At 44.3% G+C, this 17,081-nt stretch overlaps 2 protein-coding genes across 4 annotated transcripts in view; one reads left to right on the top strand and one right to left on the bottom strand.

The window, feature by feature from the left end:
• Positions 1 to 10,972, top strand: part of mcf2a (MCF.2 cell line derived transforming sequence a) — a 31,031-nt gene extending 20,059 nt beyond the window's left edge. The window contains exons 14-30 of one of the 2 annotated variants that reach the window (XM_090219628.1): positions 290 to 369; positions 630 to 715; positions 817 to 883; positions 970 to 1,085; positions 2,698 to 2,767; positions 2,904 to 2,996; positions 3,175 to 3,267; positions 3,678 to 3,806; positions 4,008 to 4,229; positions 4,549 to 4,641; positions 4,991 to 5,069; positions 5,169 to 5,232; positions 6,452 to 6,552; positions 7,330 to 7,442; positions 7,680 to 7,792; positions 8,590 to 8,693; positions 8,822 to 10,972. In XM_090219628.1, the coding sequence (XP_090075754.1) occupies positions 290 to 369; positions 630 to 715; positions 817 to 883; positions 970 to 1,085; positions 2,698 to 2,767; positions 2,904 to 2,996; positions 3,175 to 3,267; positions 3,678 to 3,806; positions 4,008 to 4,229; positions 4,549 to 4,641; positions 4,991 to 5,069; positions 5,169 to 5,232; positions 6,452 to 6,552; positions 7,330 to 7,442; positions 7,680 to 7,792; positions 8,590 to 8,693; positions 8,822 to 8,862 (1,664 nt within the window). In that variant the 3' untranslated portion in view covers positions 8,863 to 10,972. Of the gene's footprint in view, positions 1 to 289; positions 370 to 629; positions 716 to 816; positions 884 to 969; positions 2,362 to 2,697; positions 2,768 to 2,903; positions 2,997 to 3,174; positions 3,268 to 3,677; positions 3,807 to 4,007; positions 4,230 to 4,548; positions 4,642 to 4,990; positions 5,070 to 5,168; positions 5,233 to 6,451; positions 6,553 to 7,329; positions 7,443 to 7,679; positions 7,793 to 8,589; positions 8,694 to 8,821 lie in introns of those variants that run through there. The other variant, XM_090219627.1, reaches the window with a different exon arrangement.
• LOC110504952 (coagulation factor IX) lies at positions 10,863 to 16,021 on the bottom strand. Of its 2 annotated transcripts, XM_021583859.3 has the most exons (8): positions 15,605 to 16,021; positions 15,317 to 15,486; positions 15,174 to 15,198; positions 14,696 to 14,809; positions 14,262 to 14,396; positions 13,879 to 14,090; positions 12,054 to 12,180; positions 10,863 to 11,862 (listed from the first exon to the last, which is right to left on the bottom strand). In XM_021583859.3, the coding sequence occupies exons 1-8, from the start codon at positions 15,729 to 15,731 to the stop codon at positions 11,282 to 11,284; spliced, it is 1,491 nt and encodes a 496-aa protein (XP_021439534.2). In that variant the 5' UTR covers positions 15,732 to 16,021; the 3' UTR covers positions 10,863 to 11,281. The 2 variants fall into 2 exon arrangements, with proteins under 2 accessions (XP_021439534.2, XP_090075756.1); XM_090219630.1 differs by lacking the exon at positions 12,054 to 12,180 and having other exon boundaries at positions 15,605 to 15,754.
• Positions 16,022 to 17,081: the final 1,060 nt, after the last annotated feature.

Genomic DNA, 17,081 nt, shown 5'->3' with positions numbered 1-17,081 from the left:
CAGACAGGTCTTGTCTTTTATCACCATTATTAACATGCTATCCAGACAGGTCTTGTGTTTTATCACCATTATTGACGTGTTATCCAGACAGGTCTTGTGTTTTATCACCATTATTAACATGTTATCCAGACAGGTCTTGTGTTTTATCACCATTATGAACATGTTATCCAGACAGGTCTTGTGTTTTATCACCATTATTGACGTGTTATCCAGACAGGTCTTGTGTTTTATCAAAACACATAGAAATGTACATCATTATCAACTTCAGCTGAGAGGTCATCTTTTGCAGGGGTCGACGGTTTGAAGTTCTCCTTCGATCTATCACTTCCTGGGAAGAGGACGTCACGGAAAAGCCCCGGCTCCAGAAAGGTGAGATGGAGGAAAGGATGACGTAAACGTGGAGAAATTAAAGAAAGTGAATAACCACAGTGGAGAAAGGACATTAAACGCTGCCGCAGTTCACACACCTCACTATGAATGTCACCGTGGCAACAGTGCAGCTGTGATGTTTACATTACAGTTAGTAATCTTTCAGTAGTCATAAAGGCTTGAGGTGGATTTCCTTCTTTAATCTGTGTTATCTGAGGATGTTAATCCTGGTTGTCTCTGTTTTGACCCGTCTGTCTCAGATTGAGGTGATGCATGACTACCAGGAGAATAGGAGCTCCCTGCTCTCCAGCCTGGAGGGGGAGGACAGCCCAGACCTTCTCAAACGGTCTGTCTACTCATCCTCTTTATAATCCCTCTGCAGTCTTCCTGATTCCTTATGTTCAGACATAATACTAATGAGTTCCTCTGGCCCTGTCACCTCCACAGTCACGTGATGAGGGAGCTAATCGAGACAGAGAGAGTCTATGTGGAGGAGCTGCTGTCAGTGCTGCTGGTGAGAAGATACACAGCAGCGTTTCACCATTTCTGGATTACTCCAGAGTTCTCTATGCTGATGTGTGTGTGTATATATGTGTGTAGGGATACAGGGGAGAGATGGAGAATCCAGGCCTTTCAGGGCTCCTGCCCCCCATCCTGCAAAGTAAGAAAGACATCCTGTTTGGAAACATGCCTGAGATCTACAACTTCCACAGCAGGCAAGGACACACACACACGCACGCATGCACACATGTATCCTGTGGTTTAGAGGAAGGATCCTCACTGTCATTAATGTTGTTTGGGAGTCTCAATGAACTGTGAGATTGAATCAATCATTGCATCCACATAGCCTCTATGAAATAATGCTTCATCTTAAAAACAACCATGTCTCCTGTACACTAGCTACACTGAGCAAAAATATCAACGCAACATGTAAGTGTTTGATCCCATGTTTCATGAGCTGAAATAAAAAAAATCCCAGAAACGTTCCATTCACACAAGAAAAGCGTATTTCTCTCAAATGTTGTGCACAAATTGGTTTACATCCCTGTTAGTGAGCATTTCTCCTTGGCCAAGATAATCCATCCACTTAACAGGAGTGGCATATCAAGAAGCTGATTAAACAGTATGATCATTACACAGGTGCAGTTTTGTCACACAACACATTGCCACAGATTTCTCACATTTTGAGGGAGGTTGCAATTGGCATGCTGACTGCAGGAATGTCCACCAGAGGTGTTGCCAGAGAATTTTATGTTAATTTCTCTACCATAAGCCGCCGCCAACGTCATTTTAGAGAATTTGGCAGTCCGTACAACCGGCCTCTCAACCGCGGACCACGTGCATGGCGTCGTGTGGGCGAGCGGTTTGTTGATGTCAACATTGTGAACAGAGTGGTGGCGGTAGGGTTATGATATGGGCAGGCATAAACTACAGACAACGAACACAATTGCATTTTATCGATGGCAATTGAAATGCACAGAAATACCGTGATGGAATTGTGAGGCCCATTGTGAGGCCCATTGTGAGGCCCATTGTGAGGCCCATTGTGAGGCCCATTGTGAGGCCCATTTCTCTTAAAGTATCTGTGACCAACAGATGCAAACTGTATGTGTTTTCCCAGTCATGTGAAATCCATAGATTAGGGCCTAATTTATTTATTTAACTTGACTGAGTTCCTTATATGAACTGTAACTCAGTAAAATCTTTGAAATTGTTGCATGGTGTGTTTTATATTTGTTCAGTATACGAGCCAGTTTCCTCTATCCAGCTGTGTGAGTTAGTTCAAGTGTTTATTAGTGGCTCTGTCTGTGTCACAGGAGGTTGGTGGCACCTTAATAGGGGAGGATGGGCTAGTGGTAGTAACGGGAGTAGAATTTGTGGAATGGTATAATACATCAGACATATGGTTTCCATGTGTTTGATGCCATTCCATTCGCTCCGTTACGGACATTTTTATTATGTGCAGCCTCCTGTGATCTGCATTCTCTATATCCTGCCTGCTGGGCCTGCTCCCCTGCTGGGCTGAATGGCTTAATTGAATGACTGCATGAGGCCCTAAGCCAATTAGAGCCTCTCTAACTGGTGTTAAATATGAGTTGCTCAAACAAGCATTTGATTATGCAAACAAGAGAGGAAACTTGCAGACACAGGGGGCTCAGTGGCACAGCTGTGTGGGTGACCCCGGTCATTAACTACGGAGGAGGGCAGGACATGGGGCCTACTGTGAGGCTGACTGTGTGGTGATGGTTGCTGCTGTGTGTGGTTAGGGTATGACCTATTGACTTAACATGTCTGTGACCTCTGACTCATGATCTCTTGCTTCGACAGGGTGTTCCTGCAGGACCTGGAGGGCTGCCTGGAGACCCCAGAGGGAGTAGGGGCCTGCTTTCTGGAGCGGGTGAGGAAAGTCTATAGTGTGTGTGTGTGTGTGTTCATGTCTGTGGTTGTTTCTGAGCAATGTCTTTACCTACAGTATATGTGTGTTTGTCTTGCATGGATGGTGTGTCATTGGAAATGTTTGTGTGTATTTCCAGAAGGAGAATTTCCAGGTGTATGAGTGTTACTGTCAGAATAAGTCTCGCTCAGAGTCCTTGTGGAGGCAATTCTCCGACTGTGCCTTTTTCCAGGTGAAGCCTGTTTCTGTCTGTCAGCCCACTACTGCTCCCTATTGATACTTAGCCATAATATTCTTCTTTTTTTTGAATGCCACAAAATGACATATTACTATATTTAAATAGATTCACGGTTGTGGTAAAGCAGCATTAAAGCCTTCCCAATCGTGTCCCTCCTCGACATGTTCTACAGGAGTGTCAGAAGAAGCTGGAGCACAAACTGGGCCTGGATTCTTACCTGCTGAAACCAGTACAACGCCTTACCAAGTACCAGCTACTACTGAAGGTATGACACACACACCTCTACCCAGCACACCATGCCACTATTGCAGTGTCTATGGTAGATAAAACCATGCGGAACCTTTATCATAATTCAATGTCCAAAATCCTGTAAATGGTAACAGCACTCTTACATAACCTAGCTCTACAGAGGGACATTCATGTCAATTAATTGAATGCATGACATTAGGGATTACAGATGAAATTACAGAGAAATCCCATCTGGTTAATGGGGACTGCTACCAATTTTCTTTCCTGTGTTAGTCCCTGTTAAATGACAAAATACGGACAATCTTACGCGCAACACATCTATTATTTTATAGTACAGCTGGAGAATTTGGGATTTCAACTTTTATCAGATATTGATGTGTACCAGACATTGATTTGTGTGTGTGCGTGTGTGTGCGTGCGCGCTAGGAGCTACTGAAGTACAGTCCAGGAGGCTGTGAGGGGACCTCGGAGCTACAGGGGGCGCTAGCAGCCATGCTGGACCTCCTCAAGTCAGTCAATGACTCCATGCATCAGATCGCCATCACGGGCTACCAGGTGGGGCCTCCTGGTGCTTCAGCCCTGTGCTGCTGACACTGTACAGCAAAGTGGTTGAATCTGATCATAGCATACAGTATATTGGCAATTTATACAATTCTGTCAGTATGTGTAGCATTAGATTAACTAACTAAACCAGTCCCTATGTGTTGAATTGTGTATGAGCCAGTCTCTGACCCGGTCTGTGTATTGTTCACCCAGGGAGAGTTGTCTGACCTTGGCCGGGTGCTGATGCAGGGCTCCTTCAGTGTGTGGATCAGCCATAAGAAAGGCCCCACCCGTATGAAGGAGCTGGCCCGCTTCAAGCCCATGCAGAGACACCTGTTCCTGTACGAGAGAGCCCTGCTCTTCTGCAAGCGCAGGGAGGAGCATGGAGAGGGTGCAGACAAGACCCCCTCCTACAGCTTCAAGCACTGTCTCAAGGTGTGTGTATGTGTGAAGGCGGTACTCTCTGACACATGCTGCCTTTCGGAATGGTCTCTAGTGGGATGTTTGTTTTGGTTTGTGTGTCAAGGCGAGTGTGTGTGTTAATATGCACAGGGCATGGCGGATGGTGTCACACCACCTGATGTTCTCCTCTTGATTTATTATTGAGCCCCTGAGCTTCCTGCCATCACACGGAGGTGTTTGGGCCAGCCGCGTAGCGTGTGGCTGATGTGTGACGCATGACGTGTGCTTGTAGGCCCCAGGTTCAATCAGTACGTGTGTGTGTAACAGTCAGTGTGTGTGTGTGTCCTGACAGATGAGTGCGGTGGGGATTACAGAGAACGTCAAGGGAGATGTGAAAAAGTTTGAGATCTGGTACAGTGGCAGGGAGGAGGTGTACTTAGTTCAGGTAAGGACTACCTCTACTCTGTGAAGTGACTGTTGAAATTATTCATGCCACCCAGAAGCAGCGTATGTTCACCACACAAGCACTCTAGACAATAACCACCACCCACTGACTTGTTTGTCATCTGCGTGTTGTTCTGTTCTTTGTTGTGCCTTCTTTGTCAACTTCATGCCATGTTATGATTTGTTATGTATTGTTACAGTGAAATATGTGTTATGTTACTGTGGTGCCATTTTGAAATCATGCCTGTAAGATGCAAATAAAATGTCTTCACAAAAAAAGAAGTATTCTGTCTATCTTGTCATTGTGTTTTGTTACCATACGTTGATTGTGTTCTATTCTGATCTCCCAGGCCCCCACAGTGGAGGTTAAGATGGCTTGGCTCAATGATCTGCGAAGGATCCTCACCAACCAGCAGAAACTCCTTAAAGGTTTTGGATGTCACTCACATCACTCTCCAAAGCACAGCCAACAAAGAGTTGGTTTAATTCATCTCAGACATCCTCTCTCTGGTTCTCTTTTTCTCTCAGATGAGCATTGTGTCAACAACCAGATGCCAGAACACATTCAACTGTCTCCGCCCTTGTCTGAGAGGTATGTTGGGTGTAAGACACAGCAGCTCCCCACTGATGGTGTGAGTGTGGCAGGCAGTTATGTGACCTGTTGAGACGGTTATGATATGTGGTGTTGGGGAGAATATCAGCAAGCAGGTATAAAGCTGGGAAATAGAAAATGAGGGGATGAAGGTTCAGTAGCTGATGTGTGAAGAGAAGATGTGTGTGTGAATGCTCCCCTCTCTCCTTTGCTGTCTGGTTGCTGTCCCCCCCCCCCCCCCCCCTGCAGGGGTGTGCGGCCGTCCGGAGGGGCTCCTAAGGGCTGTCTGCCGGGGCTGGACTTTGTCTCGCTGTCCGCCAATGTCTTTCAGTGTCTGCGCTCCCGGAGTCCACACCCTCGAAGCCCCCGGCAACGCCCCCGGCCCCGCCCCCCCAACCGACCCCGCCCCCAGCGCCACTGACCCGCCCTGACGCTCAGTGGTAAACTCAGCCCAGCTCTGCATGCCTCGGCCAGGCTCGGCATGGCCCAGCTTGGGGACCTAAACCACCCACAGGGCTGCTGTGTTTGCATACTGACCGTCATCTGCAACCCATTCAATAGCAGACTCCGTTCGGCTCATAAATCGCCAGATGCGCTTTTCATGTCTTGAGAGACCAATGTCCCAACAGGCCTTCCATCTCAGACATCTTACCCCAAATGACTGCACCCATCTTTGCATGGGATTTTCAATTTAGCATGGAATGCCAAACAAATAAACAAAAAACGTATTGATTTCCTCATGTTTCCAGCACCAGAACTGCTTCTAAGATGGGGTTCGCTTTTTGAGATTAAATATAACTGAAATGTCGCTAAATTATAGTAGTTATTTCAAACCCAAGAAAAATTGACCTCCAAATAAACTGACGAACTAGGATCTTGTTAAATGGAGACCAGATCTTTCCATGCGCCAGCATGTGTCTCTGTGTGAACTTGGTTGCACTTGGTCACATGGTTGCTATATGCTGTACTCTGTTTTGCTGCTCTGTGGGCTGTTTGGCTGGCGGCTGAAAGGTCATCATGGTGGTGTGAGATGAGTTTGAGAAGGTGTCCTTAACCACAGATCAAGGATCAGATGTTCCTCTGAAATGAGTAAAGGTTAGATCTGTGGCTAAGGGCAGCTTCTACCTGGAGCATGAGTTCGTTCATTGATTAAGTCTAGTTAAATAAAGGTTAAATAAAATGTATACAAATTGATTGTGTCGTGTTGTCTCTACCACAGCAAACAGCAGAGGGCGTCGATCAGCTCCGAGGACACTGAGTCAGGGAGGAGCAGTCCAGACCCCCAGTCCCACTCCCCTCAACACCGGCGCAACCGACGCAGTGAGTACACCACTACCCCATACATGTACAGTAGACTGGTTGCCAGACAACTTCACCAAAATGATGCACACTCGCATCAATGGGGCACAAGGCCTCGTGGTGTTATGATTTTTAAACGGTCTGATAGCTAGCAACAAGAGGCTGCCATGCGGGGAATAGTATGTCTCTTGTTTCAGCTAGTTGTATCTTGTAATTGATACCATGTCTTGTTTTGAGGTGTTTTGACTTATGTCACCTGTATGCTAATATGGCGGAAGTAGGGCTGGGATTTGTCAGCGACCTCAAGATACAATATTATAATGATACTTAGGTGCGGATACTATATGTATTGAAATTCTATATGTATCAAGATTATATATTTTTTTGCGATTCGATGTTCCAAGAGAAAGCCATGCGAAAATTAGTTTTGGAGGTAAAAGTTCTCAAAAGCATTGAAACATTTTAGAAAGAAGATGCAGAACAAGCTATAGGATGATAAATCCTACGGTTTTATCGCTGGTACAGTGCGCTAGCGCTAGCTAACATTGCAAGTCAATACTTGGGAGTCAGTATTGATATAAAATCTGCAAAAATAATAACGCAATACTCTACAGTATAGATTTTTTTCCCCTATCCCTTGAAAAAATATAATTTGATTGTCAATTACTCCGTTTTTAATTGTAATTTATCGCTATAGTTACCACGTATTTACTTCGGGTATTTCTGGTACTTCATTAAGGCACTATATAAGGAGAGACAAACAACATGTAACTCAAAACTAAAATGTGTAATTTCCAGGCTGGCCCGGTGCACCTCACTCAGTAGACATCTGTGAGGGTCTGGAGGAGTGGGGTGGAGGTGAGGACCCCTCTCAGCCTTCAGACACCGAGGAGGAGGACGCTGCTCAGCTGGTGAGATGGGTTCTCTACAACATCAATACAACCACTGATTTGTATTTAAACACTAACACACTGTGTGGCCTCGTTCCTTACCCAGGACCTTAAATATGCTTATCAGAAAGGTTAAAGGAACCTCTTCAAACTCCCTACGTTTAAAGTGGACACTACACGTTTAAAAGGCATACTCTAGAAGGCTACAGTTCTACATATCCTTCTCTTAGTCTAACATAATTGTGTCTGTCCTCCCAGGCTCCAGGCAGATATAAGGCCTTGGCTGAATGTTCACGATACGGCCCAGATGACCTCACCATCAAGATGGGTGATGTCATCCAGCTGCAGCACGAGGACAGCGAAGGCCACTGGTGAGTGTCGACAGTGTCAGTTGTCTGGTGGTAAAGTTGGTTGCCAATGGCAGAACCTTATTTGACACGGGTTTGACATGGGCTCTGGGCTGACTGGAGCCTAATATAGCAGGTGGAAAGACTTAAGGACAAAACAGACAGCGAAGGAGAATGGTTAAAAGCAGCGTGTGGCAGTCCTATTGGCTACCATTTTATTTTCATTTCACAACAATTCTACATGTTGAATGGCCACCATTCGTCAACACCTAGCAGGTTATCTTCTGCACACTGCGGCGCACCGCCAATTTCATTATCGTGTGTCCTGCCCTTCACCTTAAAGGTCCAATGCAGCTAAAGTTTGTATCTCAATATTAAATCAGTAAGTACTGTGATTTTTTTTCAATTAAGATGGTCAAAGAAATACATTTGCTTCTTAACAGTGAGCAATTTCTCAAGCAAGAATGTTGCTAGGACTGTCTGAGAGTGCTCTGAGTGGGGAGGGGGAAACTGAAAGGCTTGGAACTCTATTTCTTATTGGTCTATTAACTAATTGACCCCCTGGTGTTGTCACCAGGCAGGCCAAAACTCCCATTCCACCAAAACAGGTTGAAATGTCATGTTTATTTTCAAACAGCTCTAACACTAAAATGGCCTTCTCATAATTTTCACAATTTCTCAATAATATTCAAACCTCAGTGTGATTTATTATTATTTTTTTTTTTCAAAGTTTGTTTTAAATGAGAAATAGTAATATCACGTTTTTGACTGTACTGGGCCTTTAACTCCTCTAAAGCCTCCCTCCCTCACTCCATCTCCAGGCTGGTGAAGAACCTGAGTCGCAGACAGGAGGGTATCATCCCAGTCCCCAACCTGCACATGATTCTGGGAAACGGCAGTAGAGGACAGTCCACCAGACTAGGAGGTAAGGTTAGTGTTACAGTACAGAGGAATAGGTTTCTAAAGCCATTTGTACTCTCAATCCTCCTCTCTGACATGTAGCTCATTAGATGGGTTTCTTTGAATCATTTGTGTCTCCTATCTTTTATGCAGATCCAGGGAATCTGAAGGCCAGAAAGCTCAGCTCCCCTTAGAGGGAAAATGCTGTCTTCAAGTGCTCTTGGGACCTGGGAAAGTGGTTAGTCGGAACCTCGTATTCCCCACTTCGGAGGAGCATTGGAAGGCAGCAACACCTTTTGTTGGACCTTTACAAAGATTGACAGACTGAAAAGACAGACTGTTTTCCATTAGACATTGTGAGGTCATGACTGATGGAATATCTTAAACTCTGCTTCCTCAAAGTGCTCTGATTGGCCACGATTAGAGACAACTAGCCAATTTAAGAAGGACGTAGGAGTTTTAGGTCTGGGTTTTTGATTGACATTTTTCTGGGCCATTAACATGAGGACCTGTTTTTTTTGCCCACTATGATGGACAGTGGACACACTTTATGAATGTTACCCTCCAAACACTTTAGACAGCACAGGGTTCTACCAGCACAAAGGCACACGGTTTGGTGAAGGACAAGGGACGTGAAAAGGTTTGGGACTTAAAATTCAATCCCCCACTTCCTCTTAGACCCAGCCAATGGGCTTTTCTGTTGGGCTGCTGTAGCTGGATTACATCCATGGACTCTCGCTCTCTGGGGGATTCTTAACCGTCATTGCTAATCAGTGAGAATGCAGTTGGTGTTTGTACGTTTATGTGTGTTCTTATGCGTCATAATAATCCGGGTTTTCGCCTGAAACATTTCTTAAAAAGAGACTTTTGTACATAGCTATGTAATTAATTTTGGATGTGTATACTTGAATGTTGGTCTATTGTTTGTTGATGTTCATTTATTCTACATGCTCATGTTGTTTAGGTATCCATCCTGTCTTATTCCTTAAGGCACCCTTCTCTTAGCTCTCCAAGCTTGAAATGCCAAAACGTGCCGTGCCATAATGCCTTTTTATTCCTGCAATGTTGGAATCGAGCTCCTCTTTGATAAATGTACTGTTTGCTCCGCAATATCAAACGCAGTCTTGCTTCTACCTCACATCAGACCTATACTCAACTGGCACTTTATTAATGCTTATAAGCGAAATGCAAGCTGAAAGAAAACAAGCTGAAAGCTTTACTATATTTTCAAAGGCTCTAGAGAAATTGAGCTCTCCATGAACGCAATACCTCCGTCATATTTTCCTGATTCATACCTATTATTTTTCAATTTTATTTCCGAGGCTCAGTGTGTGTCAATGGCGAGGAGACACACCGCCCCAATATACATAAAGTTGTTAAGATGTCACGGATGGTAAATTCCCGACATCTTGTGAGGTGATGGGGACTGATAGAAGGGTACTCCTCAGGTCTATAGTGATATGGGGGAAGAGCTACTACCTGCGTGGCGCCAGCAAAGACTGATGTCATTCTCCCCAGGATTTCACTCTATCTGTCTCCCCGGTGTGACAGCACAAAATGGAGCGAGAGAGAGCTGGATCAAGAGAGAGGAAGAAATGTGCCACTCTCTCTTCCTCTACTCGTCTCCTCCACGGCCTTGCAATTAATCTTAGGCTTCCCATTAAACAGGATCATACAGCAAACATGAAATATACCCGCTATGTCGAACGCTTAATTAAATATTGATTGCGGACTTATATGAATTTACTACATCAAATCAAGGCCCCAGTCGGAGGCTTGCCTTTCATATGCTGCGTTTGATGTGGAAATGAGCCAGGAAAACAGCGGGAGCACAGCGCCACACTACTAATGTCTTCTTATTAATTCATTAATTAATTTTGCTATCAAGTTGTTCCTTCGCGGCGGTAAGCAGCTGTGCAGCCCAGTAAAATTGTCTATCTACCCTTAACGGAGACCTGCTTGACTGCTGCGCGTCGCATCAATGGGTTTCTCTCCTCATATGGCAGAATTAGCTGGGTTTTCTTTTTTTTGGGCTCCAAAATGCTGCACATTTTGCACTGAACTGTGATGTTCAAAAATAGAGACAGAAATATGCTTGAAAATGCTGTGCGTCTTTGACAAGCGCTGTAAGCTTGTTGCTAAGTGTTTCTCATAAGAGAACATAGCATGGCTAACTGAATATTGACCGAACATGGCAGGTTTCAGGTTTTTATTATTGTTCTTCAGTCATCGTTGTTGATTGGCTGCTTTTTTTATACAGCTTCAGTATTGTATATAGACCAAATAAAGTATTTATTGAAATAATACAGGTTTCTTCTGCGCCTTAGAGTTGAATGTTTTTTTTCTATATTAGAATACAATAAAGCAGTGTTAGTTGCTTGCATACAGCCATTTGCCAGTAAAATATATTTTTTGTTTTCTGAATAAGCATAATAAATGTTCAGTAGGCATAAGCATCTGTTCGCCATACAGGTCTCTATCATGTAAAGCTTATCTTCACCAGCTACAAGAAGACGCTCTCTATTTGAATACAAAACAGACACATCTCCTGAACCCCCAAAAGACCTGGAACAAAAAAAGCCAGCGTGGGCCCTGAGGGTCAAAGGTCAGGGGTTAGTCATCCAGGACGTGATGCAGCATGCGCTTGGTCACTGACATAACGTGACGTATCCATCTATAGTAATGTGACACTCTGGTGTATACCCCATACTTCCCATCCTTGGCACACTCCTCCCCCCAGCTCACTATCCCTGTCAGGAACCAGGTGTCATGGTAACGGTTGGTATGGGGACCCCCGCTGTCCCCCTGGCACGAGTCTTTGGCCACGTGAGCATAGCCGGCACAGAACATATACTTGGTGATACGGGCACTACTGCTATCCTTACACGACGTCCTCTCTGTAAATGGCACCTCTACCTTCTGTAGTAAGTGAGACGTGGCCCCCAGGAAGCGTGTGCGACCCCAGCCACTGACCGTAGCCGGGGACTGATCCTTCACCAGGTCCTCGGTGAAGACCTTGGGCCCCAGGCAGATGGGTCTGGCGTGGGAGGAGAATGTGATGGGGTTGTGCAGGCGCAGCAGGGCGATATCGTGGTTGTACAGACTCTGCTGGGAGTCGTAGAGCGGATGTTTGTACTGCTTCGACACCTCGTGGTCCTGTTCCGTGCCCTCTTTGTCATTGATGTTATGCTCCCCTGGAGAGGTACAATAACTAAATTAAGTAATCCATCTGTAATCAATATGAATCGTTCTAGTAGAGAATTTAGTTTTAGTCATAGATGCAATGAAATAGATACAAATCATACACCTATGAACACGCTCCTGTGTAAAGTAGTGAGAATGTACCGTAGCTGAGCTAAAAAAACTAACCGGAATTGTGCCTTACCCACTCTGACAAAAAAAGATCCCTGCTGTCCCTCCACCAGACAGTGGGCAGCAGTGATGACCCACAACTGACTGAGGATAGAGCCCCCACAGAAAACCTGCCCACTGGGCCTCTGCACCAGAGCAGCCTGGGGGAGTAGAGAGCAGGGAGAGCCCGTTACATACAGTACCAGTCTAAAGTTTGGACACACCTACTCGAGAGTTTTTCTTAATTTTAACTATTTTCTACATTGTAAAATAATAGTGAATAAATACAACAACTATGAAATAACACCAAAGAAATCATGTAGTAACCAAAAAGTGTTGAAGAATCTAAAATATATTTTTATTTGTTTAAAGTAGCCATCCTTTGCCTTGATGACAGCTTTGCACACTCTTGGCATTCTCTCAACCAGCTTCACCTTGAATGCTTTTCCTACAGTCTTGGAGTTCCCACATATGCTGAGCACTTGTTGGCTGCTTTTCCTTCACTCTGCGGTCCAACTCATCCCAAACCACCTAAATTGGGTTGAAGTTGGGTGATTTTGGAGGCCAGGGCATCTGATGCAGCTCTCCATCATTCACTGCCTTGGTCAAATAGCCTGGAGGTGTGTTTTGGGTCATTTTCCTGTTAAAAAACAAATGATAGTCCTGCATCTGGAGGACAAGCGCAAACCAGATGGGATGGCGTATCGCTGCAGAATGCTGTGGTAGCCATGCTGGTTAAGTGTGCCTTGAATTCTAAATAAATCACAGACAGTGTCACTAGCAAAGCACCATCACACCTCTTCTTCCATGCTTTACGGTGGGAACCACACTTGCGGATATCATCAGTTCACCTACTCTGGGTCTCACAAAGACATAGCGGTTGGAACCAAAAATCTCAAATTTGGACTCATCAGATCAAAGGACAGATTTCCACTGGTCTAATGTCCATTGCTCATGTTTCTTGGCACAAGCAAGTCTCTTCTTATTATTGGTGTCCTTTTAGTAGTGGTTTCTTTGCAGCAATTCGACCATGAAGGCCTGATTTCAAGCAGTCTCCTCTGAACAGTTGATGTTGAGATGTGTCTGTTACCTGAACTCTGAAGAATTTATTTGGGATGTAATTTCTGAGGCTGATAACTCTAATGAACTTATCCTCTGCAGCAGAGGTAACTATGAGACTTCCTTTCCTATGGCGTTCCTCATGAGAGCCGGTTTCATCATAGCGCTTGATGGTGTTTGCGGCTGCACTTTCTTGAAATGTTCCGTATTGACTGACCTTCATGTCTTAAAGTAATGATGGACTGTTGTTTCTCTTTGCTTATTTGAGCTGTTCTTGCCATAATATGGACTTGGTCTTTTACCAAATAATGCTATCTTCTGTTTCCCACCTTGGCACAACACAACTGATTGGCTCAAACACATTAAGAAGGAAAGAAATTCCACAAATGAACTTTTAACAAGGCACACCTGTTAATTGAAATGCAATTCAGGTGACTACCTCATGAAGCTGGTTGAGAGAATGACAAGAGTGTGCAAAGCTGTCATCAAGGCAAAGGGTGGCTACTTTGAAGAATCTCAAATTTCAAATATATTTTGATTTGTTTATCCCTGTTTTTGGTTACCACAGGATACCATATGTTTTATGTTATGGTTTTGATGTCGTCACTATTATTCTACAATGTAGAAAATAGTAAAAATAAAAACCTTTGTGTCCAAACTTTTGACTGGTACTGTATATCGGCCCTTACATGGTAATAATAATATATATGGGTTGTGTGTGGCTCTTTTCAAGGACCCAGAGATGCTTAGACATACATTCACCAGTGCATAGTGCATCTTGGTATTTTCCCCTCTCTTACCTGCCATGGGATATCTCCAGGGGTGACTGTGTCGCCACCTACAATACGTATTCTGACGTTGAGGTCTCCGACAGGGGGCTTGGTGGTATTGGCTGGGGTGAGGGAGGGGGTTGTAGTGACGTTGACATTTGATCTTGTGTTCTTAAGGGGGAGTAATGATCTAGACATGTCCGTGATCACAGTCCGCCTGTCCCTGCCACAAGGAAACTCCACTGGTGGTATACAAATCCAAATTAAGGAGGGCTGGGTGGTAACTCTACATCAAGTTACTCTACACCAATGACGTAATGTTGTAATCACACTACTGTATTGACATGTTGCTACACAGTACTTTAGCAAGATTATGGTAAAGGTATAACAAGACGTGTGAATGTTGTGGCTACCTTCAGGATTGCAGTTGACTCGATCCTGCGCCAGCTTGTAGCCCTCTGCACAGCTACACTCTGCCCCATAGGTGTCCAGGTTCTCGCAGAAGTGCATACATTCTCCATTGTTCACCGCACACTGTCTAACTGTTACTGTGGGGAGAAACCTACATCAATTACCCACATCTAAAGAGATGAGGCATGTTAAATAATATAGCAAATAGAAGTAAGTATGGTTGCGATTGTTATGGCCAACGTGGTTTTACAACCGTGTTATCGCAATGTTATAGGAGTGACGTCCAGGCAGAGTTTACATAGAGCGTCCTCAACTGGTTTAAGCTGGACCAACCTGCCCAGAACTGACTGAAATGGAGGACATTTGTCAAGGCCTATGCTCCTTATAGGAGCCAATGGCTTAAGTCAAGTAAGCCATTACGATGTTATTACTGTACCTATCTCACAGTTCGTCCCAGTGAAGCCTCGTAGACAGATGCAGGAGTAGGATCCTTTCTGGTCTTTACAGGAGCCCTGGTTTAGACAGGGGGACGACTTACACTGGTCCCCATCTGATACATAACAGAGCATTATTGATGCAATTTACGTTACACCAAGTTTCATAAACACACACACACACACACGATAACATACACACTATACGCACCATACATACACATGGATTTAGTACTGTAGATATGTGGTAGTGGTGGAGTAGGGGCCTGTGGGCACACAGTGTGTTGTGAAATCTGTGAATATATTGTAATGCTTTTAAAATTGTATAAACTGCCTTCATTTTGCTGGACCCCAGGAAGAGGATCCATTATAAATACAAACACAAATACTGCTAAACCCACACACCACACACAGCTCTGAGTCACAGCTTAATCCCCTCTGTTTGTGCCAACACAACAGTTAATCATTAAGCAAAGTCACCTTCATAAGCGACCCAAAACTCCATCTGAAAAATAAATACAGAATCTTCAGAATATCACAAGTTAACCCATTCATTACACAGTACCGGATTCATGGTGGAGTCTAACCCCACCATACACACACACACACACACACACACTCACCGTCTTCTCTTCATTCTCAAATGCTTCCCTGGCCTCCTCCAGGTCACACCTCTCCTCCAGACACTCTCTCTCCAGGTTCCCCCATAACAGCTCCTCGAACATCCCTGTGTTGTGGCGCCTCTGTCTCCTCAGCACACTGTCTGCTGCCTGGCCTGACAGGAACACTGGGGCTGGAGGGCCAGAGGGAGATGGTAAGGCTGTTACAGTCATGGCTGGTGCATAACTGACAGTAATATTGTTACTAGTGAGAAACCTACTGAAACCATCAGCAGTCAGAGCAGGACTTACCTCCCCAGCCCAGCCGGCAGTCTAGCAGCATCACACACAGGAGGAGGAATAGGTAAACTGTTGCCATCCCTGTATGATCTGATACTCTGGTATCACAATGCCCAATGCAGAGAAACACACACACCATGGACACACTCTCACCCACTCCAAAGTACAGCTGTCTGTTTACTCTTGAACCACAGTGGCAGGGTATGTTTGCTGTTAGTTTGTTTAGAGGCAAAACATTGACATACTGTGGTGGATTTATAATTTTCTACTTGTACTTTTTGACCAGGCAGGTCAATTAAGAACAGCTTCTTATTTACAATGATGGGTTGGCTGGCTGGTGTAAGTATCCGTGTACATCCTTTTGTGAACGGATTGTTTTTACATGGTTTTCCTTCTCTGTGATGACTGATTTTTTTTTCGTCGTTCTCTGATGTGTTCCTCTAGGTTTGGACTGCAATCAGAAACGGAGAGAACCCCCGTCTTCAACAAAACATGCATTTCAGGTAATATACCACTAGATGGCGCACATGTCTATTAAACAATGTCTACCAATGCTTTGATTGAACATCACGTCATACTGTACGCACACACCCACTGAGATGAAAGGGCTAGGGGTTAGCAGTTTCCCTGACCAGCTCACATTACCAGTACAAACCCCAGGGACCTAATTTATCAACCGTGCGTAAATGTCTCACTAAATTCTGGCGTACGTGGAAATTCTAGGATTTGTGTGCGCCAAAAAATGATTGGGATTTATCAAACTGTCGCACGCAACATACGCATGTTTTAATTGATCCATAATATATTATACGTGTGTGCGTGCTGGTGAACGAGCGCTACAACCCCGCCTGAAAACGCCCTCCATTCATTCACATTTTATGGAAACAAAAACACCCTCATTTGCTGTATGATTTGGAAATGTTGGAAAGTGCAATAGCACATTTTATCACATTTCTGTAGAGTTGTGGGCAGAATGTTTCGATCTTTTGCAGGGACTTTTTCAAACTAAAATGCAAACTAATCGCCTACACCGAGTGCCAAACACTGGCTGTGCATTATGCACAATTGATTGCCTTTTCAAACAATTTAAAAGTAAATGCTACAGCTCACACTGTGCAAAAAGAATAATGGTTGTTCAATATTTAGTTTGTCAATAGATGATTGTGTTTCTATCTCCTGTCTTGGCTCTGAGATTAAAGAGGCTATAATGTTGCGCTCCTATCTCAGTCACAGCAATATTGCCGCTTCTATACTGTAGGTTACCGGTCTATTTACTTTCGAGCATGGTTGGCTATCGAATGAGTGGTGGATAAATGGTAGCCTAATATTTGTTGTGTAACGGGAGTAAAAATGTTGTCAGAAAATATTGTTATGATTTGGGCCCATATAATAAGTCAAAGAAACACTTTACTCTACATGCTGTTATGAGATCACCTTACCAACGGCAAACGCATTAGTTGTATCAGTAGCCTACGTTGTAATGCTTTTA

The sequence above is a fragment of the Oncorhynchus mykiss genome, chromosome 25 (assembly GCF_057628025.1).
Source record: "Oncorhynchus mykiss isolate SJ-2025 chromosome 25, ASM5762802v1, whole genome shotgun sequence".
NCBI lineage: Eukaryota > Metazoa > Chordata > Actinopteri > Salmoniformes > Salmonidae > Oncorhynchus > Oncorhynchus mykiss.
The sequence above is the reverse complement of the archived record's forward strand: the minus strand, read 5'-3'. Positions and strand labels throughout refer to the sequence as shown.

Bases quoted from the DNA above. Each gene is read 5' to 3' on its own strand.
- LOC110504952 (XM_021583859.3), bottom strand. From the start codon at position 15,731: ATGGTGTGTGTGTTTCTCTGCATTGGGCATTGTGATACCAGAGTATCA. The intron at 14,091-14,261 runs GTAGCCACAACA...GTATACCACCAG, and splicing joins AGTCAACTGCAATCCTGAAG to TGGAGTTTCCTTGTGGCAGG. The intron at 11,863-12,053 runs GTAAGGCACAAT...GTACCTCTCCAG, and splicing joins ATCTTTTTTTGTCAGAGTGG to GGGAGCATAACATCAATGAC.